Consider the following 27,069-nt stretch of genomic DNA (forward strand, 5'->3'; position numbering starts at 1 on the left):
GATCCTTAAACAACACCTTCCTAGGAGAAAAAAAACAGTAGCCAAGACTACTTCCTGTAAACTGTGTTCAGTGACTCCTACTTTGTAGCTCTCGTCCTCCATTATACGCACCATGGTCAAATCCTCTTATGGTACGGGGTAATCTCTGGTACCCCTAAAGCCAAAGAGGTCAGGTCACGCAGTACAGGAAAACAGAGCTTTAGACCTAAGAAGAATCTGTCCATGCCTCTTGGAACTCCACAAAGAAAGCAGAACACACCAAAAGGGTGAGTGGCACCTTTGTTCTGAATTCTTTAAAGGGGTTCAAGTCATTACAAACCTCTAGATTTTTTTTGGTACTGCAGATGGCAAAGGGGGAAGGAGGTATAAGGTAGAAGAAAAGTAAATGAAAGAACTTTTGTTTGTTTAAGATAGGAAGCAAACACAGAAACCAAGCACACTTTTTTGTTTGTTTTTGTTTTGTTTTTTTTCCTCTTTTGCACCTGCGAGGAATTTTAGCCAAATTAGAGAAGGTTGTTACCCATAAATTTGGAATTCTTACTAAGATTTGATCCAAGTCATGTAGAGTTGGTCAAACCTGTAAGGAGAAAGACCTGAACAAACAACAAAACAACAACAACAAACCCTAACAATATTATCACTGTGCTCTAATGGTAAGGAGAAATTAAGACCAGCTGGCTGTTAAACTTCAGACAACACAAAACCCTAATTCAGCGACTTATCTCGGGATAGGTCTTAGGCTAAAGACTCCTTTCTACCACACTAGAAGCAGGAGGAAACAAACAGAAAAAACAAATAAAACTTGTATTCATATTCCCTGCTGAGAGTGTGCTCAAACTCCATGAACGAGTTACCTGCCTTCCATTGTCATGGAAACAGGAAAAGTAAAACTCCAAAAAAAGGGGGAGTTGTACAGCCAGATAAACTTTAGATCTTGACTATATTTGGGGAGATCAGGGATTCCCTGGAGGGGTACTCCCAGACCTCAGCTAATTGTCCTGTTGGTTTGAGCCATAAAATTAGCTCATGCTAGTACCAAGCACTGATAGGAGATTTGTCAAGGTCAGGGGTACTTCCACTCAGAATCTCTCCATGGTTACCAAAATGTGAACCCTGAAAATCTGAGACAGGTTTCAGTTAATGTAGAATATTTATTTTGCCAAAGTTGAGGACACATACCCATGACAGAGCCTCAAGAGGTCCTGACGACATGTGTCCAGGGAGGTCAGAGCAGTTTGGTTTTATACTTTTTAGGGAGACACGAGATATCAATCAATATATTCAAGATAAACTTTGGTTCCATCTGGTAGGGTGGGACAACTTGAAGCTGGAAGGGGGCTTCCAGGTCATAGGTAGATAAGAAACAAATGGTTGCATTCTTTTGAGTTTCTGATTAGTCTTTCCTAAGGGGGCAATCAGACTGAGCAGAGGGGTGACTGAATAGAATGGGAGGCAGGTTTGCCCTAAGCAGTTCCTAGCTTGAGTGATTTTGGGGCCCCAAGATTTATTTTCCTTTCACAGTTTTATGTCTGTCTTTGAGGGAAAGGGAAAAGGAAAGTGGCTGTGGTTTCTGTGACCTTTGAGGAAGGATTCTAGTTTCTGTGGCTGTCCTCAGGGGAGCATGAGGCACCAGAGTCAAGAGCACAGGATAAATTGAGAGAAGCTTTTGTTTCTGAAGATATTTCTTTCTTTTCTTTTTTTCTTTTCCTTTCTCTTTCTTTTCCTTTCCCTTTCCTTTCCTTCTCTTCCTTCCTTTTCTTCATTCCTTGTTCTTTCTTCCTTCCCTTCCACCCTCCCCCCTTCCCTCCCTTCCTCCCTTTCACTCTTCTTTTCCTTTTCTTTCTTTTTTTTGAGAGAGTCACCAGGTTGGAGTTCAATGGTCTGATCTCGGCTCACTGTGACCTCCACCTCCAAGGTTCAAGTGATTCTCATGCCTCAGCCTCCCAAGTAGCTGGGATTACAGGCGGGTGGCAGTATACCCAGCTAATTTTTTTGTATTTTTAGTAGAGATGAGGTTTCACCATATTGGCCAGGCTGGTCTTGAGCTCCTGACCTCAGGTAATTTGCCTGCCTGGCCTCCCAAAGTGCAGGGATTACAGGTGTGAGCTACCGCACCCACTTGGCAGCTCCTGAGGGTGTTTCTGAGGCTTTTATTTTAAGGTATTGTTTTCTGAGCCTCAACAGCTTCATGCCCTGCTTTTTAAACAAGTAAACCTGCAGGGATTTAAATGATTTTGGTAGATTTGCTCTTTAAAATTAAAGGTCTTTAATTTTAAAGGTGGCAGGTAAGGAAGAAGGTAAAGCACTGGAAAGCCAGAACTGGTTTAAACCAAAAATAGTATTTATTGCTCACTCTGCCTTCAATTCTACCTGGATTAGGTAGTAGAAAGGAAAATGTTTACCCTTCTGCTATGTCAGCACTATAAAACCTGAGAACTACATTTTGTGAAATAATAAAACTACATTTTCAGGTTTTATGGTGAAATTAAGGGAAAACAGAAGTACCGCTAGCCTCCCATGTGCCACTGTCCCTAATCACAAGAGATGTTTAGAGGTACCAGCTGTGGGGTTTGCGTCTTGCCTTGCTTCAGAATCACAAGCTAATCATTAGCTTTCCTGCTCTCTTGCACTTTCCAGAGCTCTTGTCAGAAGAGGCAGGCAGGGATGTTTACTCAGCACACTCCAAAGATCCTTTTGCTTGCCAATTGGAAGCTTCTGGTGTCTAGCAGATGCAGCTCAGTGGAGCACCAGGTGCTGCATATGCTCACTGAGCCAGTGGTGGGTTAAAACCCCACGTTGTTTGTTGAACTCCATGCACCAGTTTGCTAAGGCTGCCAAAGCAAGGTTCCACAGACTGAATAGCTTAAAAAAAAAACCCCAGCAGTGTATTGTCTCAGAGTTCTGGAGGCTAGCACTCTGACATCAAGGTGTTGGCAGAATTGGTTCTCCGAGACTGTGAAGGAGAATCTGTTCTGTGCCTTCTTCCTAACTGTCTTGGTGGGTTGCTGGTTCCTTTGATATTCCTTGGCTTGTAGGCCCATCCCCCTAATCTCTGCCTGCACGTTCATATTTGTTTCTGTGTACACCTGTCATATTGATTTAGAGCTTACTCTAATGACCTCATTTGAATTTGATTACCTCTCTAAAGACGTTGTCTCCATAAAATGTCACATTCTGAAGTACTGAGGCTTAGAACTTCAATAGGTCTTTTTTTGGGGGAGCACAATTCAACCTAACAGGAAGGATGAGGCTATTGCCATTTGTAATCTTCTCTGTAGAGCTGCAGGTCCACTCAAAGAGGTCCTGCGGGGAGGCAAGTCACAGGTGGGGAGAAGGGAGAACTGGAGAACTTGCTGATGGGAACAGACTTAAAGTGTCCCGTCTTAGTGGGATCTTGAAGTCGTTGTACAGGGGCCCAGACTTTGGTTGTTCATCCTCACAAACTGGCAGAATTCCTGAGCCCCGTGTTGTGAATGGGGGCACAGAACTGTTTTAAGGGAGTACAGATGCTCCCCTTCAGGTGTTGCTTATTGTCTGCTGGGGAAGATGGGAGAATCCCAGGGCTTGCAGAAGTTGAGAGTGGGGATATGAGGATATGCAAGGGAAGCACAGTGGGCCTCCTAGCTGCAGAAATAGACAGTGCTCACCAACCAGGCTTTGGTCAGGTTTGGTCAGGTACTGGGGTTGCTGGCTGGTGGTTGTGGTGAGGAGGCATAGCTCAGCTGGTTGTAATGATCATTTAAGGCAAGCTTGTCCAACCCATGGCCCAAGATGGCTTTGAATGTGGTCCAACACAAATTCATAAACCTTCTTAAAACATTGACGTGTGTGTGTGTGTGTGTGTGTGTGTGTGTGTGTTTTATTTAGCTCACCAGCTATTGTTAGTGTTAGTGTATTTTATGTGTGGCCCAGGACAGTTCTTCTTCCAATGTGGCCCAGAGAAACCAAAAGACTGGACACCCCCAATTTAAGGTATATACATTTATATAAGAATACAGAGGCCCTTGTGCACAGAGAGTGTGTGTTACTATCTTTGGTGTCCAGTGTGGTGCCTGGCATGCCACAAATGTTCAAAGAATTAATGCTACATTCATGTAAGTATATGGTAGAGAAGAAGTAGAGATAATGTGCCTTTTAGGGGAAGGAGAGCCAACTCCTTGTCCAGGACATGACAGCTATTTTTTTTTTTTTTTTTTTTTGAGACGGAGTTTCACTCTTGTTACCCAGGCTGGAGTGCAATGGCGCGATCTCGGCTCACCGCAACCTCCGCCTCCTGGGTTCAGGCAATTCTCCTGCCTCAGCCTCCTGAGTAGCTGGGATTACAGGCACGCGCCACCATGCCCAGCTAATTTTTTGTATTTTTAGTAGAGACGGGGTTTCACCATGTTGACCAGGATGGTTTCGATCTCTTGACCTCGTGATCCACCCGCCTCGGCCTCCCTAAGTACTGGGATTACAGGCTTGAGCCACCGCGCCCGGCGACAGCTATTTTTAAAATGTCATTTTTAGTTAGCAGTGTGGTTTTTTTTTGTTTTTGAGACAGAGTCTCACTCTGTCACCCAGGCTGGAGTGTACTGGTGCGATCTCAGCTCACTACAACCTCCACCCCCTGGGCTCAGGTGATCCTCCTGCCTCAGCCTCCTGAGTAGCTGGGATTACAGGTGGGCACTGTGATGTCCAGCTAATTTTTGTATTTTTAGTAGTGACAGGGTTTCATCATGTTGATCAGGCTGGTCTCGAACTCCTAAATTCAAATGATCTACCCACCTCGACTTCCCAAAGTGCTGGGATTATGGGCATGAGCCACAGTGCCCAGCTGTTAGTGATGTGCTAGTGATTGGCTTAATACCCCATGTGAGAGAGGAGAGATAGAAAGAGAAGTTTGCCACTCTGCACCCTTACCCCTTCCCTCCCTCTGCAGTGTTATAAACTAATCTCAGAAGTGTCATATCATCACCTCTGCTTTGTGCCTGCCATTGGTCACACAGACCAACTCTGGGACAGTGTGGGAAGGGATGACCCAAAGGGATGAATATCAGGAGGTGAGGATTATTGGGGCCATCTTTCAGGCCACTTTCCAATGTTTTTATAGTCTCAGATCTGAAGTTAGGTTTCTCTAATGCTAATTTATTTTATATTTTTAAACGTTAAAGTTCAGGGGTACATATACAGGTTTGTTATATAAGTAAACTCATGTCATGGGGGTTTGTTGTACAGATTATTTTGTCACCCAGGTGTTAAGCCTAGTACCCACTTAGTTATTTTTCCTGATCCTCTCCCTCCACCCACCCTTCACCCTCTATCCTTCGGTCAGCCCCAGTGTGTTGTTACCCTCTGTTAGCTCCCATTTACAAGGGAGAACATGTGGCATTTGGTTTTTTGTTCCTGCATTAGTTTGCTATGGATAATGGCCTCTGGCTCCATCCATGTTCCCGAAAAGGACATGATCTCCTTTTTTTTTTTTTTAATGGCTGCATAGTTCTAATAGTACTTTTGGAGGAATCTAAGAATTAAGAAATAATCTAGCAATACTGTTTTGGATATTTTCCTTTTCAGTATATATTTCTCGAGTACAAAATGATAAGTTTTTTTTTTTTTTTTTTTTAACTGGCTTAGCCAGCATTTTATTTTAGCTTTTTATTACGGAAAATTTCAAAGTTTAGAAAGAGAGAACAATAAAATGAACTTCCGTATACTCAGCTTCCAGTTTCAATAATTATCAGTTCACAGCCAATCCTGTTTCATCCATACCTAAATAGCGCTCCAGCCTCTTGTTATTTCAAAACAAATTCCAGGCATAATATCATTTCATTGAATATATTTCATATGTCACTTTGAAAAATTGGGAGTCTTTTGAACATCACAACAATACTAACAAAAGGCAGTAATTTCTAATAACATCAATAATTTTTAATAACATCAAATCTGGGGCTCAAAGTTTTTCTATTGTCTTATCCTTTAAAAATATATTTTTTAGTTTGTTTGAATCAGGATCCATCCAACATTATAATTTTCAAGATCTTTATGCTTTAGTCTTAGAGTCTTAGGATTTTAGTTTGGAAGGTTGGCCTTGGTCATTTCATCTGTCTCTACCTTTTTATAGATGAGAAAACTTGCCAGGGGTCACAGGGCTGGCTCATTTAAGATTAGAACCTGTACATGCTGATTGTTAATCTCAGTTGCTTTTCATTTTAATTGGAAAATGTTGTCGAGGTATGTCTTTACAAAAAAGTTCTCCATCCTTTGGTTTCTGTACATTATAAGCAATGACACGAGCATAAACCTGCATCACTGGGACTTGGGTATTCAAACATGAAGGTTTGAGACCTATATTCCAGCCACGAATCCTGCTCAGAGCCATATGATGGCTGTAACCACCACTCTCCCCTTTTGTCACCTTTTTAAAAAGGTTAGCTCAGAGGCACGATTATAAAGTCAGTGGGGCTGACTTTTTCACAAACATCCTAAATCTCTCACAGTCCACTGTGCTAAATTTGCCGACTTCCTCACTTAGTTCCTCTGGATTCTGGCATTTTTAAGTGTATGTATTCTTTTCCTCATAGTTACCTAACAGTATGGGTTGGAAATCACTCCGTGTCAATTCATAATGATCTTCTTCAGTCTTTTTTTTTGTACCATTGGATTGCTTTAAAAGCTTTTTTGTTGACCTGGATCATCCCAAGTTTAAAAAAAAAAAAAGAAAAAAATAACTTTTTTGATATTTTGTGGATTTGGTTCTATGATAGGAATTTTTTGTCACGCTTGTTTTGCCAGAAGCTTTAGGATGCCATGGCATTCTCTTTTGTTGTGAGTCACTGAGGAGGAGCTCTTAGCTTTGCATTGGAACACAGTCCTTGCTGTGCCGTTTGCCTCTTTCCAGCTCCCAGGTTTAATCAGCAGTTAGTTTTACCATTCATGGGGCTAGATCTCCTACCTCTTGGTGGGCCATGCTGGATTTTGGGAGAGAGCCTGGGCAGGATGTGGAACACTTAAATCCAAAAGAATTCTGAGAATCCTTGCCATGAGCTCAAGTAAGTGATCATTGTTGCCCTTCCCTGTCTTCCACAGGCCCGTCAGCTCATCCTGCAGTATGGCTTGACCCTTAGTGACCTGGATCGACACCCAGAGGTAAGATCACCACTCAGAGGCAGACTGCTGAGTGTTTCTCTCCACTTGTTCATAGCTGTCACTTGTTTGTGGGTTCCAGATGTCTTGTCAAATCTAGGGAAAATGTCAGTTGTGTTAAGTTTTCTCCTAGGACCCTGAGTGTTAATTCTGGCTGAGGTCACAAGTGCCGAGGTGGTTCATTTTTACCACGTTCCTTGTGGTTTAACCATGAGGGGTCAGTGTGGATGTAATGAAGGGAAGTGGGCCCAGGGCTGCATCAAGGGCTTCTTGAGGTCTTTGTACAGAGGTATAAGAGTGAGCCAGCTCATGGAGCTTGCCCCTAAGCGGAGGTAAGGAAGATTCATCTGAGGCAGCCATGGACATTTGAAAACATGGTAAGTTTTGTGGTAAAGACTAACACAGGGGCAGTCCAGAGGAGACTGCAGTTGGTGAGGGTGAGCAGCATCATGCACCCTAGCTGGCATTTTCTGAGCCATTATTATGTACCAGCTTTTTCTAATTGCTGTACCCATATTAAACTGTTTTATCTCCAGTATTCTTGAAGATAGGGTACCATAATTTTCCCATTTTATAGACGTGAAAAAGGCATTGAGAGGGTAAGTCATACTTCTCAGGCCACAGTTTTTAAGTGACAGAATCAGAATTTGAACTCAGACACATCTATTCTAGATTAATGCTAGTTAGAAGAGTTTCATGGGAAGAGGTAAAGTTTGAATTGAGCTGTAAAGGCCAAGTGGCAAAGGCAGTAGAGAACATTCCAGAGAGTGGTAGGTGGGAACCACAGGAACAGCTCCACGTGGGTGTGTGAGTGTATGGACATTGCTTAGACTGGCTGGGGTGATAGGACAGAGTAAATGGACTGCATTGGTGCCTGGTGGGGAGAGGGAAAACAAAGCTGGATAGGAAAAGTGGGGTAGTTTAATGGCACCTGGAAAACCAGTCTGGGGGTTGAAACTTGATGGTGACCTAGTAACCCACATTTCTGTGGTACACATGGGCCTCACAGGGGTTAGCAGGAACTATGGGAAGGACTTGAGGATTTCTGTGGGCAGAGTCAGGGGCACAGGCTGATCATGTGTTCAGCAGCTGTGAAGAGAGTGGTTTGGGCTGAAGGTGGGCCTGGAGCCCAGACAGAAAAGGTTGCCACTTTCCATACCCCAGAGAATTGCCACAGTGCAGCTTGGCTCGGGGCTAATGCAGGCTTGGGGAGGGCAGTGCCAGCTGTAACTTCAGACAAAGGCCGGAATCTGTAAAAGGCTGGAAGCAAGTGTGACCCATGTGGAACAGTATATATATATATATATATATATATATATATATATATACTGTTTTACATATATATATATATATATAAATATATATATTTTTTTTCTTTAGTAGTCCTGTTGCAGTAGGAACTGTATTTTTATACCTGTGCCATGCCAGCCATACCAAGCAATTTAGTAACTGTACTATGAATAAAATTTGTACCCTGCATACTGCTTGTTGTCTTTAAAAATGTACTTGGGGTTCCTACATTGTCCATGCAGAGTACCATGAGTGATGAGAAATGTGTCACTTTCTTGATTTTGAATTTTGAAGGCTAGATGAACTTGTTTGCCCCTCAGCTGCCTTTGGGGCTTGTGGTGGAGCTTCTTAATTGAGCCCAGACAAGTGGGGTCTTAGTGGCAATGCCCCAAATAATTTCCAGTTCAGGAACACATCAACTTCCTGATGTCCAGTTGAAATTGCCTGTGAGTTTGCTCACAGTTAGTAGAGACTTCTGAATCAACTTTTTTTGGTATTTTCCTCACCCTCATTGGAATTTAGTAGCACAGATATTACTATATTGGCCCTTCGGTGGGCCAAAACTCAATGTAATGTCTAAGATTTTTTATTCCCCTACCAACGACCAATATTTGCCTCTTGTGGCGGTGATACCACACTGCAAATCCATGCTCTAAATAACTGCAGCTTGTCCATAGAGAAGCCCCTCAACGAGAAGAGGGAACATAGTCTTGTGGGTAAAAACTGTACCAGGTTAGAGTCCCAAGCCCTGTGCTGTTTCCCTTTGATCCTAGTGGAGCAGCTTAACCTCTTGCAGCTCAATTTCTTGATTTGTTAAGTGGGAGTACTGGAATTAGCTAATAGGGCTGCTGAGTATCTGAGGAGCTATTGCATGCTCAGACTTAGCACAGAGCCTCTCCTCCAGTGGTTTTTGTATCTTTACTTTCCCCTTATACAGATCGACCTTGCCATAGATGGTGCTGATGAAGTAGATGCTGATCTCAATCTCATCAAGGGCGGCGGGTGAGTGTTGAGGGGCTTTTGTGCTGAAGAGTATCTGCCAGTTAATCTTTAGCAAAGCAATATGGATACAGAATAAACAAATGCCTCTGTGACATATGCAAGTTTGTCTTTCTCCTAGGCTGTTGATAGCATATGGCCTTAGACCCAGCTCAGCATTTCTGGTCATTAGCAGCAATTTAGTGACAGCCTGGTCCTCTTTAGTGAGGTTATTTATCGTAATGGATTCTCTGTGGATCTGTGTTCTTTTGTTGATTGAAACTTTAAAAACTTAAGGCAAATCAAAATTATACTGGGCTAGATTGTTAGGTCTGTGGATACCCATGTGTGACTTTTGCTTTAAAGCTGTGCTAACCTCTGTGAGCAGTTAGGGGTATTTTTTGTTCCTTTGGAAACATTAATCGGGTATTTCTTCAGTGCTGATTTGGGAAGTGATGGGAATGGTGAGTTGAAAAAGGTGAAATCCTGTTCTGCTGGTTCTTATAATCAAGCAGACCATTGAGTGATACAGCATTTGTTTAAAATCACTTTTCTGTCAACTGCAGAAGTGAGATAATTTAGCTGCTAAACCTTAGAGGTAGAACTGGACCCACATCTGCTGATTCATTGCTCTGGGCTCTCTCCACTTCATCGCCCTTATTGGCAAATAGTCTATAGGGCAGGTTGTCCAAAGCATGCCCTCCTCAGCTTCTAGACCCTCCCATTCATGCCATCTTCAGTTGACGTCTCCCTGAACACAGTGCTTCCTCTCAGATGCATTTGGATGGAATTATGCCTTGCCTGAATGGGAACCTTCTAGGTTTCTCCTAGACACAGGGTAATGCTTCTATAGTCTGTTTACTGGCAGCAGCATGATGGCATTGGGGCTGTCCGTTTAAAAATTAAAATTTCTCTCTAAGTGTCAGGATTGAGTGGATTTGGGATTCCTATATTTGACCTTAGTTCCCAAACTGAGATTTTTGTCTTACTCCTGTGTTCATTTCCTTCTTTCCTATCCACAGAGGCTGCCTAACCCAGGAGAAGATTGTGGCTGGCTATGCTAGTCGCTTCATTGTGATCGCTGATTTCAGGTACAGTTTCTGGTGTCTGAACTGCCAACTGATGAGGTAGATTGGACTCCCAAGCCTCATCTTCATTTTAGTGAAACAGGAAATGGAGCGCTGCAGGGACTGTGACTTTCTGAGACTGATGGCTAGGGCTTGATACAGTGTCTAGGAGACCTTATATTCTGCTACCAGGCTGAAGGTTGATGTTGCCGATTACATCACTGTTATCTGCAGCCAGGATCTCTAGCACTGTTTCATGTATTCAGTGGAAGGGGGAAAACAGCTTGTCACCCTGTTAGTAGAGCATGCTCTCATGTGTCATGTCACTCACTGGATCCTCACAGGGAGCCTCAGATGAAGCAGGGTGTGCCCTGCCTATCAGCAGTGACTCAGCATGCCCTGCTTCTTCTTGGGTCAGGGTTTGCTGCACGTGACTGGTGTCATTGATGGTCTTTGACTGGGCTCTCAGATGCTCCTTCAAGGAGTCTGGTCAAAAGCACTTGTGCTGAGCATGTTAATTTCAAATATGTGTATGTGTGTATTTACTTGCAAAATATAGCCACAGGAAAAGCATAAATATTAAACACCTACATACCCACAAGCCTGCAATATCAGATTTTAACATTTTTATCATATTTATTTCAGATAGCTCTTTTCCTGTATAGTGAAATAGCTAATTCATTTGAAGCCCCATGTTTACTGCCCTTGATCACTTTCCTTGCCTTCCTACCATCTAATTAATCCCATTCCTGAATTTGGTGTTTGCCTGTACTGTTGAGCTTATTTACTTTTATTGTACTTTTTGACTCCTTTCCAGGAAAGATTCAAAGAATCTTGGTGATCAGTGGCACAAGGGAATCCCCATCGAGGTCATCCCAATGGCCTACGTCCCGGTGAGCCGAGCTGTGAGCCAGAAGTTTGGGGGCGTGGTTGAACTTCGAATGGCTGTCAACAAGGCTGTGAGTGGCCTGACTGGGCCCGGGGTGTGTTGGGTGCACTCAAGTTTTCAGTGTGGTATCCTCCCTTCTCTTCCAGTTAGGTCCTCTGTGCCTTCACCAGGCCATTGAGTTTTATTTATTTATTTTTAAATTGATGTTTATTTCTAGAGAATTGTCTTTGTGTTAGTTTCTGTATTCAAACTCATGTAGACAAGACCACACTTAATACAGTGCATCTACTCTGTAAAGATAGGGGAATGATTCTTTCTCTGTCCCTCAGGTTCTGACATTGTCAGGTGATCTGACCTTTGTGCCTGAGGCCTGGAACACCCTGATTAGCAGCTGTTAAACACTGGCTTTGGGAATCTGTTTGGAGCAGAAAGTTTTTTAGGTTCCATGATGTAACTTCTTTTCTCCCTCCTTTTTCCTCTCATTTTGTGGTTAAATGTGACAAGAAGTAGAATTTCTTGGGGTATGTGAACTCTTCCCCAGGAATACACTCCAGATGGTCCAAGTTTTTCATGTTTCTCTTTAGCTTCTAAAGTGGATTGCACAGAACTTTTCCCCCGTTTTAAACTTAAGCAAAGACAGTAATCCAAAAGATAGCTAGAGTTACATATGTAACTACATAAAAAGTTTGGAGGATACAGAAAAGATCTGTTACCCTATGCTGATACATTTTTGTTTTGATATATTTTGTCCCCAGTGTTTCTGTGACTTTTAAAAAAACTGTAGTTCTATTCCTAGTGCCTGTACAATGCTCTGACATTCAGACTGACGTTGAGACTGTCGGCGCATGAAATCAATGCAACACGAAATGGAGAAGTTGTTTGACCTTGACCCTGCCAGAGTTCTTGTTTGAAAGCCATGTTGCTGCTAGTGTTCTTACTATCTTTTGAACTCTTGTTTCTTGCCCTTTTTCGTATTAGCCAGGTAGTAACTTAAGGACGTAGGTAAGAGCAATGAATGGAGTAACTTAAGGAAGTAAGAACAATGAACCAGAAATCAGATAGGAATGTGGTAATAATTGTGCCATGTTCACATGGTCATAGTGGGAGCTCATGTGAGTAAAAATAACTTGATACTTTTGTTAAGAGGCTTGTATTCTATCTCAAAAAAAAAAAAAAAAAAAAAAGACTCCAATCTAAGTCTGATTTTAAAGCTCCTGCTTATTACTATTTCACAACACACCTTCTAGAAAGCACAAAGTAGGAGCTGGTTAAAATGCATACTTGTCTTTGGTTATCCCTTCTACTTTCCTGTCCTTCTCTGCCTACCTGTATCTGCATCCTTGGTCACTGTGGAGAATTATCTTCTAGGGTCCTGTGGTGACAGATAATGGGAATTTTATCTTGGACTGGAAGTTTGACCGGGTACACAAATGGAGTGAAGTGAACACAGCTATCAAAATGATACCAGGTAACATGAGTGGCATTCACCAGGCATATACACCCATGCCCTTCATAACTGGCCCCTAAATCTGGCCACAGAAAGCATAATGGACATGGGCTTTGTAAGGCTTGATTGGAAAGAATAATTCCCTTTATACCATGTTTGTGGTTTTTAACTTCACCTCCTTTGCTGTATTCCCTTCCCCCAACAATTGTTGCTTATCTAGCAGCTTTGTTACTCATGCATTTCATAGCCTGTTTGAGTTGGGATAGTCCTGAAGCTGGTGGAAGTTCAGAGGGGGTGTTGCCTTAAAATAAAGTCGTTATCTCTGGAAGGAAAGGGTAGAACCTTTCCTTCCAGGAGCTGGATTGTGCCCTCTTTTTGTGGACTCTATTCTTAAGCAGGGAGGAAAGGTGGCTCAGTTAATCCACATTCATTGGATGCATGGCCACAGGCAAGATGCTGTCCTGTGTGTTACAGGGGATACTTTAATCTAGAGGATATGTAATGTGTCCTCAAGGAGAGTTGATGTAAACCTGGAGAAATCTGTGTGTGTCTGTGTAGAAGCCATGCCTACAAGTAAGACAGAATGTGCTAAATTCTGCTAGAGGAATACTGAGAGTCTAGAGTGCACAAAAACTTTCTTCTTTTGGGGAATGTGAAGATATTCTGTAGTGTAGAGGTCGTTCTTCACCCATGCTGTAGCGTAATGTAAACTAGACATGGTGCTAAGTGTCTAAAAATGCTTCCTTTGGTTCCCACTTTGATGAGATAGTTATAGAGGCCAGGACACTGGCCAAGGAAGGTTAAGCCATTTGCCCAAAGACAGCAGCACCAAGATGGGCGCCCCAAGTTGCCTGCCACTAGACCCTGAATGTTCAGTGCTCACTTGCGAAGCACCAGGTGAGGAGAGGCTGTGTGAAATGAGCATTTAGAGCCATGGGAAGCCTCTAATGCAGCTGTGCCAGGGAATGATGGAGTAAGAGCCAGCCTGGGGCTCTACCTGAAGGATGTGTGGGCAGTGTAGAGATGAGTTATGAGGCTAGAGCCCTAATCCAGGCTGGAGGAAGTGGGCTCGTACAAGGGGAATAAAAGGAGGAGGCAGTCTTGAGAGGTGTCAGCTTCTTAGGATATTGTGAGACTAAGAGTCTAACAGGGAATATTCCTTATCATGGAGTATTCTTGGGCCAGAACTGGCTGACAGAACCTATCAGGCCAATTTAGTGGAGCAGACTATTCTGGATGAGGATCCTAACCTAGCTGTGCTCTGGCATGTTACCTTTTAGCAGTTAGTTAACATCTCTGTGCCTGAGTTTCTTCCTGTATAGAAGGGGTTAGTTAATTCTAATTCCTACCTCATAAGGTTGTTGAGTAGATTAAATGAGTTAAAACAGTGCCCATTACAGAAGAGGATGTGTTTGTTGATTGACTATATCCTTTGAAAGAAAGGTACTATTGTTACCATTAATTAAATATACTAAGATGCTGAGATACACCTGCTAGTTGGGATTGAAAATAGTGTGAATATAAGCTGTGTAATGAAAAGCTAATTCTTCCACTTCTACTTTATTTTTTGAGACGGGATCTCACTGTGTCACCCAGGCTGGAGTACAGTGGTGTGATCACAGCTTACTGCAGCATTGACCTCCTGGGCTTAAACAATTCTCCTGTTTCAGCCTCCCCAGTAGGTGGGACTACAGATGTACACCACTGCGCCCGGCTAAGCTTTGAATTTTTGCAGAGACAGGGTTTCACCATGTTGCCTAGGCTGGTCTTGAACTGGGTTCAAGGTCTACGTTGGCCTCCCAAAGTGCCAGTATCACAGGTGTGAGCTGCTGTGCCTGGCCCCAATTCTACTTTAGTCTGTTATTTTATTTTAGTCTTTGACAGCCTTTTACCACGTTAAGTCAAAAAGATGAGTTGGCTTATACTCATTCTCTTGGTTAATATTCTCTTTTTAGTGGAAGAACTAAAGAGCCAAGAAGGTAGGAGGGAGAGAAGATTTGCAGATCACTGTTAGTAAAATGGGAGAGCTTGCCCTTGGTGATAATGCAAACAAACCCAGAGCCTCGGGAGGAAAGGGCTCAAATGTGGGTGTGATATAAGTGAATTTCTTGCATTGCCCACTAGATGGCACTCTTGCTCCTGGTTAGACCTTTCTTGGCTTATTAAGATTCTGAGATGTCCTCTGTAAGGAGATTTTCCTCATACGTGATCCTTGAAACAAAAGTGTGTAGAAGCTGCATCCTAGAGAAGTTCAGAGTTTTATTAGGAACTTAGAGTGAGGAAAATGATAAAAGAAGCTAGCTATTATATAATGCGATATCTACAGGATGATCAGAGTGGTTTGCTGTATCTTTTCTCATTTTCTCTTTTCCTGATTGAGTCCATTAGACTCATGGCTGGACCAATATCAGGAGAAGAGAAGCAGGGTGAGTTTCCCTGTTTATACCTGTTTCCATGTGCATTCATATGCAGTATGTGAGGGTGCTTAGAGAACAACTCTCTTGGATGTTTTGTTGGGTTCCACCCAGAGCAGAGTGACTCTCTATTGAAGGGCCAGGGCTATTGGAGTTCTTTCCTTTAGGTACACATTTAGCATCCTCTGTCCTTTCCACTGTATTTTATTGGGGAGTTGGGGGAGGCCAGTCACACCCAGTATCTCAGTAATTTAAAGAGAAGTTGCTCTAAAGTGTTACCTTAGACTGCTGCTCATTCATCTCTGCTCTTTAATCTTTAAAGCCTTTTCAGAACCTGGTTTGACTCTCTTTTGGATCAGTGGAACCTTTCTCCTTATATTGCGGACATTTTGAAAAAAATGGGTTTCGAGTGGCTACTTTGCTTATCTTTGGAAGGATCCAGTTGCATAGGCACAGTTTGGCGCTTGGGACCTTTATTTATGTTCAGCAGCTCTTTGCTCTATCTGTTGGCTTTTTGTTGCTGGATCGTTACTCGATCTTATTTGTTCTATTTGTTTATTGGGAGCTGTCTTTGGAGTTTTTAAATTTTAAAAATTTTTCAATAGTTGTTGGGAAACAGGTAATTTTGGCTACATGGGTAAGTTCTTTAGTGGTGATTCTGAGATTTTGTTGTACCCATCACCTGAGCAGTGTACACTGTACCCAATGTGTAGTCTTTTGTTCCTCATCCCACTCCTACCCTTCCCCCCAAGTCCCCAGAGTCCGTTATATCATTCTTACACCTTTGCATCCTTATAGCTTAGATCCCACTTAAAAGTAAGAATATACGATGTTTAGCTTTCCATCTCTGAATTACTTCACTTAAAATAATGGTCTCCAACTCCATCCAGGTTGCTGTGAATGCTATTATTTCATTCCTTTTTATGGCTGAGTAGTATTCAGTGGTGTGTGTGTGTGTGTGTGTGTGTGTGTGTGCGCGCGCGCGTGTGTGTGTATGTATATCTAGATATACACCACATTTTCTTTGTCCACTTGTTGGTTGATGGGCATTTAGATTGGTTCCTTATTGTTGGAATTGCAAGTTATGCTGCTATAAACGTGTGTACAAATGTCTTTTCATATAATGATTTCTTTTCTTCTGGGTGGATACCCAGTAGTGGGATTGCTGGATCAAATGGTAGTTCTACTATGAGTTCTTTAAGAAATCTCCACACTGTTTTCTATAGTGGTTGTACTAGGTTACATTCCCACCAGCAGTGTAGAAGTATTCTCTTTTCACTGCATCCATGCCAACATGTATTATTTTTTGATTTTTTGATTATGGCCATTCTTGTGGGAGTAAGGTGGGATTGCTTTGTGGTTTTGATTTGCATTTCCCTGATCATTAGTGATATTGAGCATTTTTTCATCATGTTTGTTGGCCATTTGCATATCTTCTTTTGAGAATTGTATATTCATGTCCTTAGCCCACTTTTTGATGGGGTTTTTTCTTGCTAATTTGTTTGAGTTCCTTATAGGTTCTAGATATTCATCCTTTTTCAGATGTATAGATTGTGAAGATTTCTCCCACTCTGTGGGTTGTCTGTTTACTCTGCTGACTGTTGCTTTTGCCTTGCAGAAGCTCTGTAGTTTAATTAAGTCCTACCTATTTATCTTTGTTTTTGTTGTATTTGCTTTTGGGTTCTTGGTCATTAAATCTTTGCCTGAGCCAATGTTTAGAAAGGTTTTTCCAATGTTATTTTCTAGAGTTTTTATAGTTTCAGGTCTTCAGTTTAAGTCTTTAATCCATCTTGGATTTTTTTTTTATGAGATAACAGATGAGGATCCAGCTACATTCTTCTGCATGTGGCTTGCTGGTTATCCCAGCACCATTGTTGAATAAGGTGTCCTTTCCCCTCTTTATCTTTTTGTTTGATTTGTTGGAAGATCGGTTGACCATATTTCGCTTTATTTCTGGCTTTTCTATTTGATTCCATTGGTTAGTATGCCTGTTTTTATACCAGTACCATGCTGTTTTGGTGACTATGACCTTATAATGTAGTTTGAAGTCAGATAATGTAGTGCCTCAAGATTTGTTCTTTTTGCTTAGTCTTGCTTTGGCTATGCGGGCTCTTTGTTGTTTCCATATGAATTTTAAGATTTTTTTTTTTCTCTAATTCTGTGAAGAATGATGGTGGTGTTTTGATGGGAATTGCATTGAATTTGTGGATTGTTTTTGGCAGTACATGGTCATTTTCACAATATTGATTCTATTCATCCATGAGCATGGGATGGGTCCCATTTCTTGGAGTTTTTTTTTCAGCAGTGTGTTGTAGTTTTCCTTATAGAGATCTTTCACCTCCTTGGTTGGGTATATTCCTAAGTATTTTATTTTTGCAGCTATTGTAAAAGGGGTTGAGTTCTTTATTTGATTTTCTACATGGTGGTGGTGGTTATGTAGCAGTGCCGCTGATTTGTGCACATTAATTTTGTATCCTGAAACTTTACTGAATTCATTTATCAGATCTAAGAACTTTTTGGATGAGTCCTGAGGGTTTTCTAGGTATATGATCATATTAGTGAACAGCGACAGTTTGACTTTCTCTTTACTGATTTGGATGCCCTTTCTTTGTCTTGTCTGATTGCTCTGGCTAGAACTTCAGTAGTATGTTGAATAGAAGTGATGAAAGTGGGCATCCTTGTCTTGTTCTGGTTCTCAGGGGGAATGCTCTCAACTTCGCCCTTTCAGTATAATACTGGTTGTAGGTTTGTCATAGATAGCTTTCATTACCTTTAGTTATGTCCCTTCTGTGCCGATTTTGCTGACAGTTTTAATAGTAAAGGGATGCTGGATTTTGTCATATGCTTTTTCTTCATCTATTAGATGATCATATGATTTTTGTTTTTAATTGTTTATATGTGTATCACGTTTATTGACTTGCATATGTTAAACCATCCCTGCATCCCTGGTATGAAACCTACTTGATCATGATGTATTATCTTTTTGATATGCTGTTGGATTTTGTTAGCTAGTATTTTGTTGAGGATTTTTGCATCTGTGTTCATCAGGGATATTGGTCTGTAGTTTTCTTTTTTTGTTACGATCTTTCCTGGTTTTGACATAAGGGTAATGCTGCCTTCATAGAATGACTTAGGGAGGATTCCCCCTTTTTTCATCTTTTGGAATAGTTTCAGTAGGATTGGTACCAATTTTTTGAATGTCTGATAGAATTCAGCTGTGAATCTACTTGGTTCCGGTCTTTTTCTTTTGACTGTTTGTTGTATTACTCTTTCAGTATCGCTGCTTGTTATTGATTTGTTCAGAGTTTCTGTTTCTTCCTGCTTTAGTCTAGGAGCGTTGTATATTTCCAGATTTTCTAGTTCATGCAAAATAAAATGTTCATGAATGATATTTCTGTGGTTATAATATCTCCCATTTCATTTGTAATTGAGCTTATTTGGATTTTCTCTCTTCTTTTCTTGGTTAATCTTGCTAATGGTCTGTCGATTTTGTTTTTCTTTTCAAATAACCAGCTTTTTGTTTCATTTGTCTTTTGTATTTTTTGCTTGTTTTAATTTCATTTAGTTCTGCTCTTATCTTGGTTATTTCTTTTCTTCTGCTGGTTTTGAGTTTGGTTTGTTCTTGTTTCTCTAGTGCCTTGAGTTGTGACCTCAGATTGTCTATTTGTGCTCTTTCAGACTTTTTGGTGTAGGCATTTAAGGCTATGAGCTTTCCTCTTAGCACTGCTTTTGCTGTATCCAAGAGGTTTTGATAGGTAGTATCACTATTATTATTAAGTTCAAATAATTTTTAAATTTCCATCTTGATTTCATTGTTGACCCAGAGAACATTCAGGACCAGATTATTTAATTTCCATGTATTTGTATAGTTCTGAGGGTTCCTTTTGGAGTTGATTTCCAATTTTATTCCAGTTATGTCTGTGAGAGTACTTGATATAATTTAGCTTTTCTTAAATGTATTGAGACTTGTTTTGTGGCCTCTCATATGGTCTGTGTTATAGAGTGTTCCATGCTGATGAAAAGAATATAAATTCTGTAGTTGTTAGGTGAAATGGTCTATAGATATCTCTTAAGGCCATTTGTTCAGGGTGTAGTTTTTTTGTTGACTTTCTGTCTTGGTGACCTGTTTTGTGCTGTCAGTGGAGTATTGAAGTCTCCCACTATTACTATGTTGCTGTCTATGTCATTTCTTAGGCCTAGTAGTAACAGTTTTATAAATTTGGGAGTTCTAATGTTAGGTGAATATATATTTAGGATTGGACTAAATATAGTTCGACTTATCCTTTTATCCTGTTGGACTAATCATTTTATCATTATATAATGTTCCTCTTTGTCTTTTCTGTTTTTCCTACCCCTTTACGGTAAGCTTATGTGAATCCTTATGTGTTAGGTGAGTCTCTTGAAGACAGCAGATACTTGGTTGGTCGATTTTTCTGCACCCTGCCATTGTGTATCTTTTTTTTTTTTTTTGAGATGAAGTTGCACTCTTGTCGCCCAGGCTGGAGTGCAATGTCATGTTCTTGGCCCACTGCAACCTCTGCGTTTTGGGTTCAAACAATTCTCCTGCCTCAGCCTCCCAAGTAGCTTGGATTACAGGTACCCACCACCACGCCCAGCTAATTTTGTTGTATTTTTAGTAGAGACAGGGTTTTGCCAGTGTTGGGCAGGCTGGTCTCGAACTCCTGACCTCAGGCGATCAGCCTGCCTTGGCCACCCAAGGTGCTGGGATTACAGGAGTGAGCCACTGTGCCCGGTTCATTGTGTATCTTTTAAGTAGAGCATTTAGGCCATTTACGTTCAGCATTAATATTGAGTTGTGAGGTACTGTTCTATTCATCATGATAGTTGTCTCCCGGATACCTTATTTTTTTTTTTGCATTGTGATATTGTTTCATAGGCCCTGTGAAGTTTATGCTTTAAGGGGGTTCTTCTATTTAGGTATATTTTGACAGTTTTTGTTTCAAGATTTAGAACTCATTTTAGCATTTCTTGTAGTGCTGGCTTGGTAGTGGCAAATTCCCTCAGCAGTTGTCTGAAAATGACTGTATCTTTCCTTCATTTGTGAAGCTTAGTTTCACTGGATACAAAATTCTTGGCTGATAATTAGTTTAAGGAGGCTAAAGATAAGACCACAATCCCTTCTGGCTTGTAGGACTTCTGCTGAGAAATCTGCTGTTAATTTAATGGACTTTCTTTTATAGGTTACCTAATGCTTTTGCCTCACAGCTTTCAAGATTCTTTCCTTCTTTCTTTAGATGACTTGATGACTATATGCCTAGGTGGTGATCTTTTTGCAACGAATTTCCTGAGTGTTTTTCAGGCTTTTTAATTTGGATGTCTAGATCTCTAGCAAGACCAGCAAAGTTTTCCTCAATTATTCCCTCAAATAGGTTTTCCAAACTTTTGGATTTCTCTTCTTCCTCAGGAACATCAGTTATTCTTATGTTTGGTTGTTTAACATAATCCCAAATTTCTCGGAGGCTTTGTCCATTTTTTTGATTCTTTTTTCTTTTGTCTTTGTTGGATTAGGTTAATTTGAAAGCCTTGTCTTTGAGCTTTGAAGTTCTTTTTTTCTACTTGTTCTAGTCCGTTGTTGAAATTTCACAGTGGATTTTGCATTTCTCAAGTGTGTCTTTCATTTCCAGAAGTTTGATTGTTTTTTCTTTGTAATATCTGTTTCTCTGGAGTCTTCAATTTTTTTTTTTAATTGTTTTTCACCTTTCTCTGGCTCTTCCTTGATTAGCTTTATAATCAACCTTCTGAATTCTTTATCTGGCAATTCAGAGATTTCTTCTTGGTTTGGATTTGTTGCTGGAGAGCTGGTGTGATCTATTGGAGGTGCTATAGAACCTTGTTTTGTCATATTACCATAATTCGTTTTCTGATTTCTTCTCATTTTGGTAGACTATTTAATTGGAAAGATCTAGAACCCAAGGGCTGCTGTTCAGATTATTTTGTCCAATGGGGTGATCCCTTGATGGGGTGCTCTTCCTCTAAGGATAAGGCTTCTTGAGAGCTAAACTGCAGTGGTTGTGCCCTTCTGGGTATAGCCACCCAGTGGGGCTACTGGGCTCCAGGCTGGTGCTGGGGAATGTCTGCAGAGAGTCCTGTGATGTGATCTATCTTTAGGTCTCTGAGCTGTGGATACCAGCCCCTGCTTTGGTGGAGGTGGCAGGAGAGTGAAGTGGATTCTGTAGGAGTCCCTGGTTGTATTTTTGTTTAGTACACTGGTTTTCTTGAATGCTGATTTATGCTAGCAGTGAAGCTGTCATGTGGACAGACTCAGGATCTCTGGTTAACAAAGATGTTGCAGGCGATGGAATTAGCTGTTGTTTTCCCCTTCTTTGGAGCAGGGTTGTTCTGTTATGAGTTTCTGTAATGGCTTGAGTTGGTTGGCCTTCAGTGAGGAGGTGGTGCTTTCAAGAAAGCATCAGCTGCGGTAGTATGGTGAGGATACAAGCTTGTCCTACGTTGGCCAGGTTAAGTATTCGGGTTTCTTAGGTGATAGGAAGGGCCATAGAACTCCCAAGAGTTTATGTCTTTTGTCTTTGGCTACCAGGGTGGGTAGAGAAAAACCATCAATTTGGGGCAGAGTTAGGTGTGTCTGAGTCAGACTCTCCTTTGGCGGGGCTTGCTGTGGCCACTGTGGGGGATTCAGGGTGGTTCTCAAGTCAATGGCATTATGTTGCCAGGGCGATTTGCCTCTTCTGTCTCATGTAGCCTGCCAGGGAAGTAGGGGAAAGCCAGCAGTGACAGGCCTCACCCAGCTGCCACACAGCCAGCAAGGCCAGTTTCACTCTCATCATGCCCTGCATTTATATCCACCATGGTGAGCAGGGCTGAGATCTTGACCCAGGCTACAAGCCTCCCTGCTGAGAAAGCAAGCAGGCCTCTCAGGCCTTGCCCCTCCCTACCTGCCTTTACCTTCGGCTGTGGCTTCTGCACTTCTATCGCACATCCCATTTGCCCTCCACTGGATTCTGCTCAGGAAAATTTTTGCTCAGTTGAAATTATTATGGAGATCAGCTAGAAGCTTCCTTCACCCTGTGGCCCCTCCCAAATTCTGCTGGCTGACTTTTCTTCCCCAAGGACCCCTGTGAGTTAAAGCCAGAGATGACTTCCCTGGGCTCGAGCTGGGGACCAGGAGTGTCCACAGGGCTCTTCCTGCTGCTGCTTCTACTTTTATAGTTTGCTCAGCTCTCTAAATCCATTTAGGCTCTAGGTAAGGTTAAATCCTTCTCCTGTGATCTGAATTTTTCAGGTTCCCCAGCAGGGATGTTTTTTCAGAGGCAGACTTTTTCCCCTCTCACACTTTGGGAACTCACACTTTTTTGGCTGTCTTGTGGAGTTTGCAGCAGCAAGCCACTTCTTTCAAAGGGTTTGTGAATTCTTTTGGTTTTCCTGGTATGTTCCTGTGGTGGTTCTTGGAGCAAATGTTCACAATGTGAGTCTCTACATGCTGTTCTGTCCATCCAAGGAGGGGCTGCACATTAGTCCTGTCCCTATCTGCCATTTTCCTGGAAGTTTTCGTTCTATTTATCCTTTTGAATTTATGTAGTTTAAAATTATGAGTTAAACAGTGGCAAGTCTTGCTCGTCACTTTTCTGACCAACTAGTTACCCTGTCTGGAGGCAGGCAGTGCTACCAAAATTGTGTGGCCTTTGAACAGTCTTTCATAAACACACATATTGCAACTCCTCCCACCCCACCCCTTTTTACACTAGTGGTAGCATGCTTTATACATGTTCTGTTTTCTGTTTTGCTTATCTTGGAGATTATTACTTACTGGCTTACAAAGAGCTTCCTTGCTCCTTTTTTTTCCCCTCAATAACTGCATGTATTTCACTTTATCTATATAACATCATTACTAAACTGGATCACCACTAGTGGTCATTTATGTTTGCAGATTTTTGCTAGCAGAGAATCACTGGTTGAAAGGATTAATGTGTCTGTGCTTTTTGTTAGATGGAACCAAATTGCCATCCGTAGCTTGTATTCACTTACCCTTCTACCAGCAGTGTGTGCAGGTGTCTGTTTCACTGCTACCTGGTTCATCATACCTTTTCTCTTACAGTTAAAGTGTTATGTCATTGAAGTATGTGTGTATATGTAAATATTTTTGGTAAAGGCTGTGTGTAGTTGTTTTCATTTCTGAATCATATTCCATCATCTGTATGTGTGTGAAAAAAAGTTTATATCTCTATTCTACTCTATTATTTTTTTCTTTTTCTTTCTTTTTTTGGAGACAAAAACTTGCTCTGTCACCCAGGCTAGAGTATAGTAGCATAATCATGGCTCACTGCAACCTCTGTTCCTAGGCTCAGGTGATCCTCCCACCTCAGTCTCCTGAGTAACTGGGACTACAGGCACGTGCCAGCATGCTTGGCTAATTTTTGTGGTTTTTTTTTTTTGTAGAGCTGCCATCTCTGTGCTATGTTATTCAGGCTGGTCTAGAACTCCTGGGTTCCATCAATTCCATCTGGAGCTCCATCAGACTCCTGGGATTATAGGCAAGAGTCACCATACCCAGCCTCTGTTCTACTCTCAAAGGACATTTGGATATTATCAGTTTGTAGCTAATAGGAAAAGTGCCACTATGAACATCTTATACATGTTAGGAAAAGTGCCACTATGAACATCTTATACATGTCTTTTGATGACCATATATACATATGCCTAACAGTTGTATATCTAGGAATAGAATTGTTAAGTGGTTAGATATGAATATATTCAGCTTTGGAAGATGTACTCACAACATTTTCAGAGTGGTTTTGCCAGCTCAGCCTCCACTGTCAATGGGTATGAGTGTCTTTGCATCCCAGCTGAATTTCATTACACTCACTCTGGTGGGTGTGTAGTGGTATCTTGTAATGTTAATTTGTATTTCCTTTCAGCAAATGAATTTGAACATCTTTTAAAATGTTTATTGGCCATTTTGGATAGCTTCTTTTGTGAGGTACTTGTTCAAGTCTTTTGTCTGTTTTTCTATGGGGATTCTGTCTTTTCCTGGATTATAAGTATATTTTTGATGTGTGTTTTTTGTCAAGTACTATGCTTTGCAAATATCTCCTCCCCCTCTCAGGAAATCTTTCAAGGCTGATGGTGTGATTGAAAATAACTGGTAGTGGGGCTCCTTGGTTGCATTAGTCATGGAGGATCTCTAGAGGATGACTTGCCATCTGATATGTCTGAATGACAGTGACGAGCCATTGAAGTGCTTGATGATGACTTGTCCAGGCAGAGGGAACAGCATGAACAAAACCCAGGGAAGGACAAAGCTTGGCATGTTTGGGTACAGAAAGAAAGCCAAGGTGGAGGGGAAGAAAGAGGTGGCAAGAAGAAATAAAGATAATCAGAATCTCTTTTCATTGCTCTGTGGGAGAGAAAGGCTTTAGATTTGTCATTCATCCAGTGCTGTGTATGACAGTTGCTTCTCGTGACTCTGTGGTCTTTGAGTCTCTTTTGCTTTGGGAGACTGAAACATAATGTTTCTTTCTGTCCTTTGTCCTGCAGGTGTGGTGGACACAGGCCTATTCATCAACATGGCTGAGAGAGTCTACTTCGGGATGCAGGATGGCTCAGTTAACATGAGGGAGAAGCCTTTCTCTTGACCCTGCGAGGAGCAGAGTGTGTTCATCTTGAGTTTCCAGCCCACAGCCAAGGTGGATGTACCTCTCCAGGAGCCTTTGCCTTAATGTATCTCTGCCAGGGTGGACAACTGGTTGTGAGGGACGGGGTGGGGGAGTGGGAGGGGGAGTTAAATCCAGTCTTATGAAGTATTGTTATTAAATGTCTTTTTAAAAAGAGAAATATAAACATATATTTTTACTATTAAACTATTCAGTTTTTTAAATAAAGTAGAACTTGATTTCATGTTTTATATGAAACATTTATAAAAAAAAAAAAAGGAGAGGTGGACTGTCTTTAAAACCTTTGACTTGAGTCTGCTGGTAAAGTTTCTGAATATTGGGTTTGCTGAGAAATAAAAATCAAAACTTCTTTAAGCTGATAAAATGAGGGGCTCAGCCAGCAGTGATTTCCTGATGCCTTACTGGAAACTTTGTTTACTTGTCTGCTATTTTCTGTTTTGTTTTTAGTTTTCACTGTGAGCACACATAATACCTGGTTACATCTTAAGATCACGTTTACAAAACTGTGGAGTGGAGCGGGGTAGTATGGAATGACTTGGGAATGTAAACTATTGGGGAGAAAATGTGGTTATACTTTTGCTAAGATCTGGGGGTTTCTTCATATCCCTACTGTTGGAAGAAGTTGATCAGAAATGCTTGCCAGTACTGCCAAAGCACTGCTGTGAAATGTGAAGTACTTGTTTTTTTTTTTTTTTTTTTTTTTTTAAATGATTTACTTTTTGTTGTTAATATTTTTCTCTGTTACTTCTTGCATGGTTTGGTGTCAGAAGTCCTTACCTCTTTATATTGTTTGCAGGTTGAAATAAAACAGTGTGGTGCCATTTTGACTCTTTTGTCTTTACTTTAGAATTGGAATTTAAATGGCCACAGAAGGAAAGCCAAGACAGAGGGGAGTCAGTTTTGCCCGCCCAGTGTATATCAGATCTGTATGGGGTGGAATTCACTCAAGAAATCTTGAACCAAAGAATAGGTAAATGTTTCCATTATTTCTGGGAAAGCTATCTTCCAGATATGTCAGTTATTTAAGGAAATATGCTATAGCCCTTTGTCAGGCAAGGTATTAATTTTCTTGTTCATGAAGGCTAATACAGATGAACAAAAGTCACAGATTATCTCCACATTTTATATTAGTCAAAACTTCTTTAGTTATGGAAGCTGATAATCAGTGAAATAGTTATCCTAATTAGTGCCCCCAACTCTAATCTGCAGTTTGCTTAATAAACAGTCAATTTTCTGAAAAGAGCCTCCTAGGGAAAGGAAAGGCCTGACCAGCTCAGTGAGTATTCTAGACTAGGCTCAAAGGAATCCATCCTCTTGTTAAAAGGTCTTGATATTGAGAGCCCTGATTTCTACTTGCTAACTTTGGACAATATTTGGAACAGTCATTTCCCTCAGTTTACTCTCTATTTTGAAGCTTGGATAATAACGATCAGACTTGTTGGCATCTGAATTCTTGCTAAATCAAGTTGCAGAATAAAACTTACATCAGGAGAGAAAGCATTAAAGATGCGTATTTCTTTCGGAGTTCCCTCTTCACTCTCAAAGTACTCTTTAAAAGTAGCTGCCTTACATATTATTAGGAAACCTATTGTTAGGAGTGCTTTATTTTTCATTTATTTGGTTTGGGTTATAATTTTTACACAAAACAGGCATTATATCTTAGCTGAGAAATCTTGATAAAACTAATTTTTGAAATAATCTTTTAAAGGTCTTGTGGCATGGATTAAATTTAGGAATAAAGATAAACAACAAAGTTAAGCTGAATTTCTGAAAAACACCTGCATGTACCACATCACATGTAAATTTTCTGTGGGTTTCATAAGCATTCGCACCTGTGACGGATCTGCAGTTCCTTTGAATGTTGATGTTAGGTTTTCCTTCTCTTGAGGAAAACAAAACACCTATGTTTTAGGCACACATGACAACAAGGTACATTTTGACTAAAGATTCTTCATTAAAACTCATTAAATGTGATCTTTCTGAGGAGTTAGATGGAATAAGATAGAAAAAATAATTTTTTTCATGTGACCCACGTGCTAGTACGTGTGATTAATGATGAATCTCAGGGGCAAGGGTGAACTGCAAATTTTGTATTTGGGAAATGTTTATGACCAAGGTACGCGGTCACACTCTGGGAAGTATCAAAGGAGGAAAATCACTCTGATTTAAATAAAATCTATTCAGTTTGGTTTCAGCTACAGCTTCTCAT

The 27,069-nt window shown here is 41.1% G+C and overlaps 1 protein-coding gene across 2 annotated transcripts in view; it reads left to right on the forward strand.

Moving 5' to 3' along the window:
• The window catches only part of RPIA (ribose 5-phosphate isomerase A), a 52,174-nt gene extending 26,487 nt beyond the window's left edge, over positions 1–25,687 (forward strand). Inside the window, exons 4-10 of one of the 2 annotated variants that reach the window (XM_032243639.1) lie at positions 7,069–7,128; positions 9,353–9,417; positions 10,416–10,484; positions 11,278–11,419; positions 12,718–12,817; positions 15,185–15,222; positions 24,724–25,687. In XM_032243639.1, the coding sequence (XP_032099530.1) occupies positions 7,069–7,128; positions 9,353–9,417; positions 10,416–10,484; positions 11,278–11,419; positions 12,718–12,817; positions 15,185–15,222; positions 24,724–24,801 (552 nt within the window). In that variant the 3' untranslated portion in view covers positions 24,802–25,687. The remainder of the gene's footprint in view (positions 1–7,068; positions 7,129–9,352; positions 9,418–10,415; positions 10,485–11,277; positions 11,420–12,717; positions 12,818–15,184; positions 15,223–24,723) is intronic. The other variant, XM_032243640.1, reaches the window with a different exon arrangement.
• The last annotated feature ends 1,382 nt before the right edge of the window (positions 25,688–27,069 follow it).

The sequence above is a fragment of the Sapajus apella genome, unplaced genomic scaffold (genome assembly GCF_009761245.1).
Source record: "Sapajus apella isolate SASKATOON/1434 unplaced genomic scaffold, GSC_monkey_1.0 scaffold52, whole genome shotgun sequence".
In the NCBI taxonomy this organism is placed as follows: Eukaryota; Metazoa; Chordata; class Mammalia; order Primates; family Cebidae; genus Sapajus; species Sapajus apella.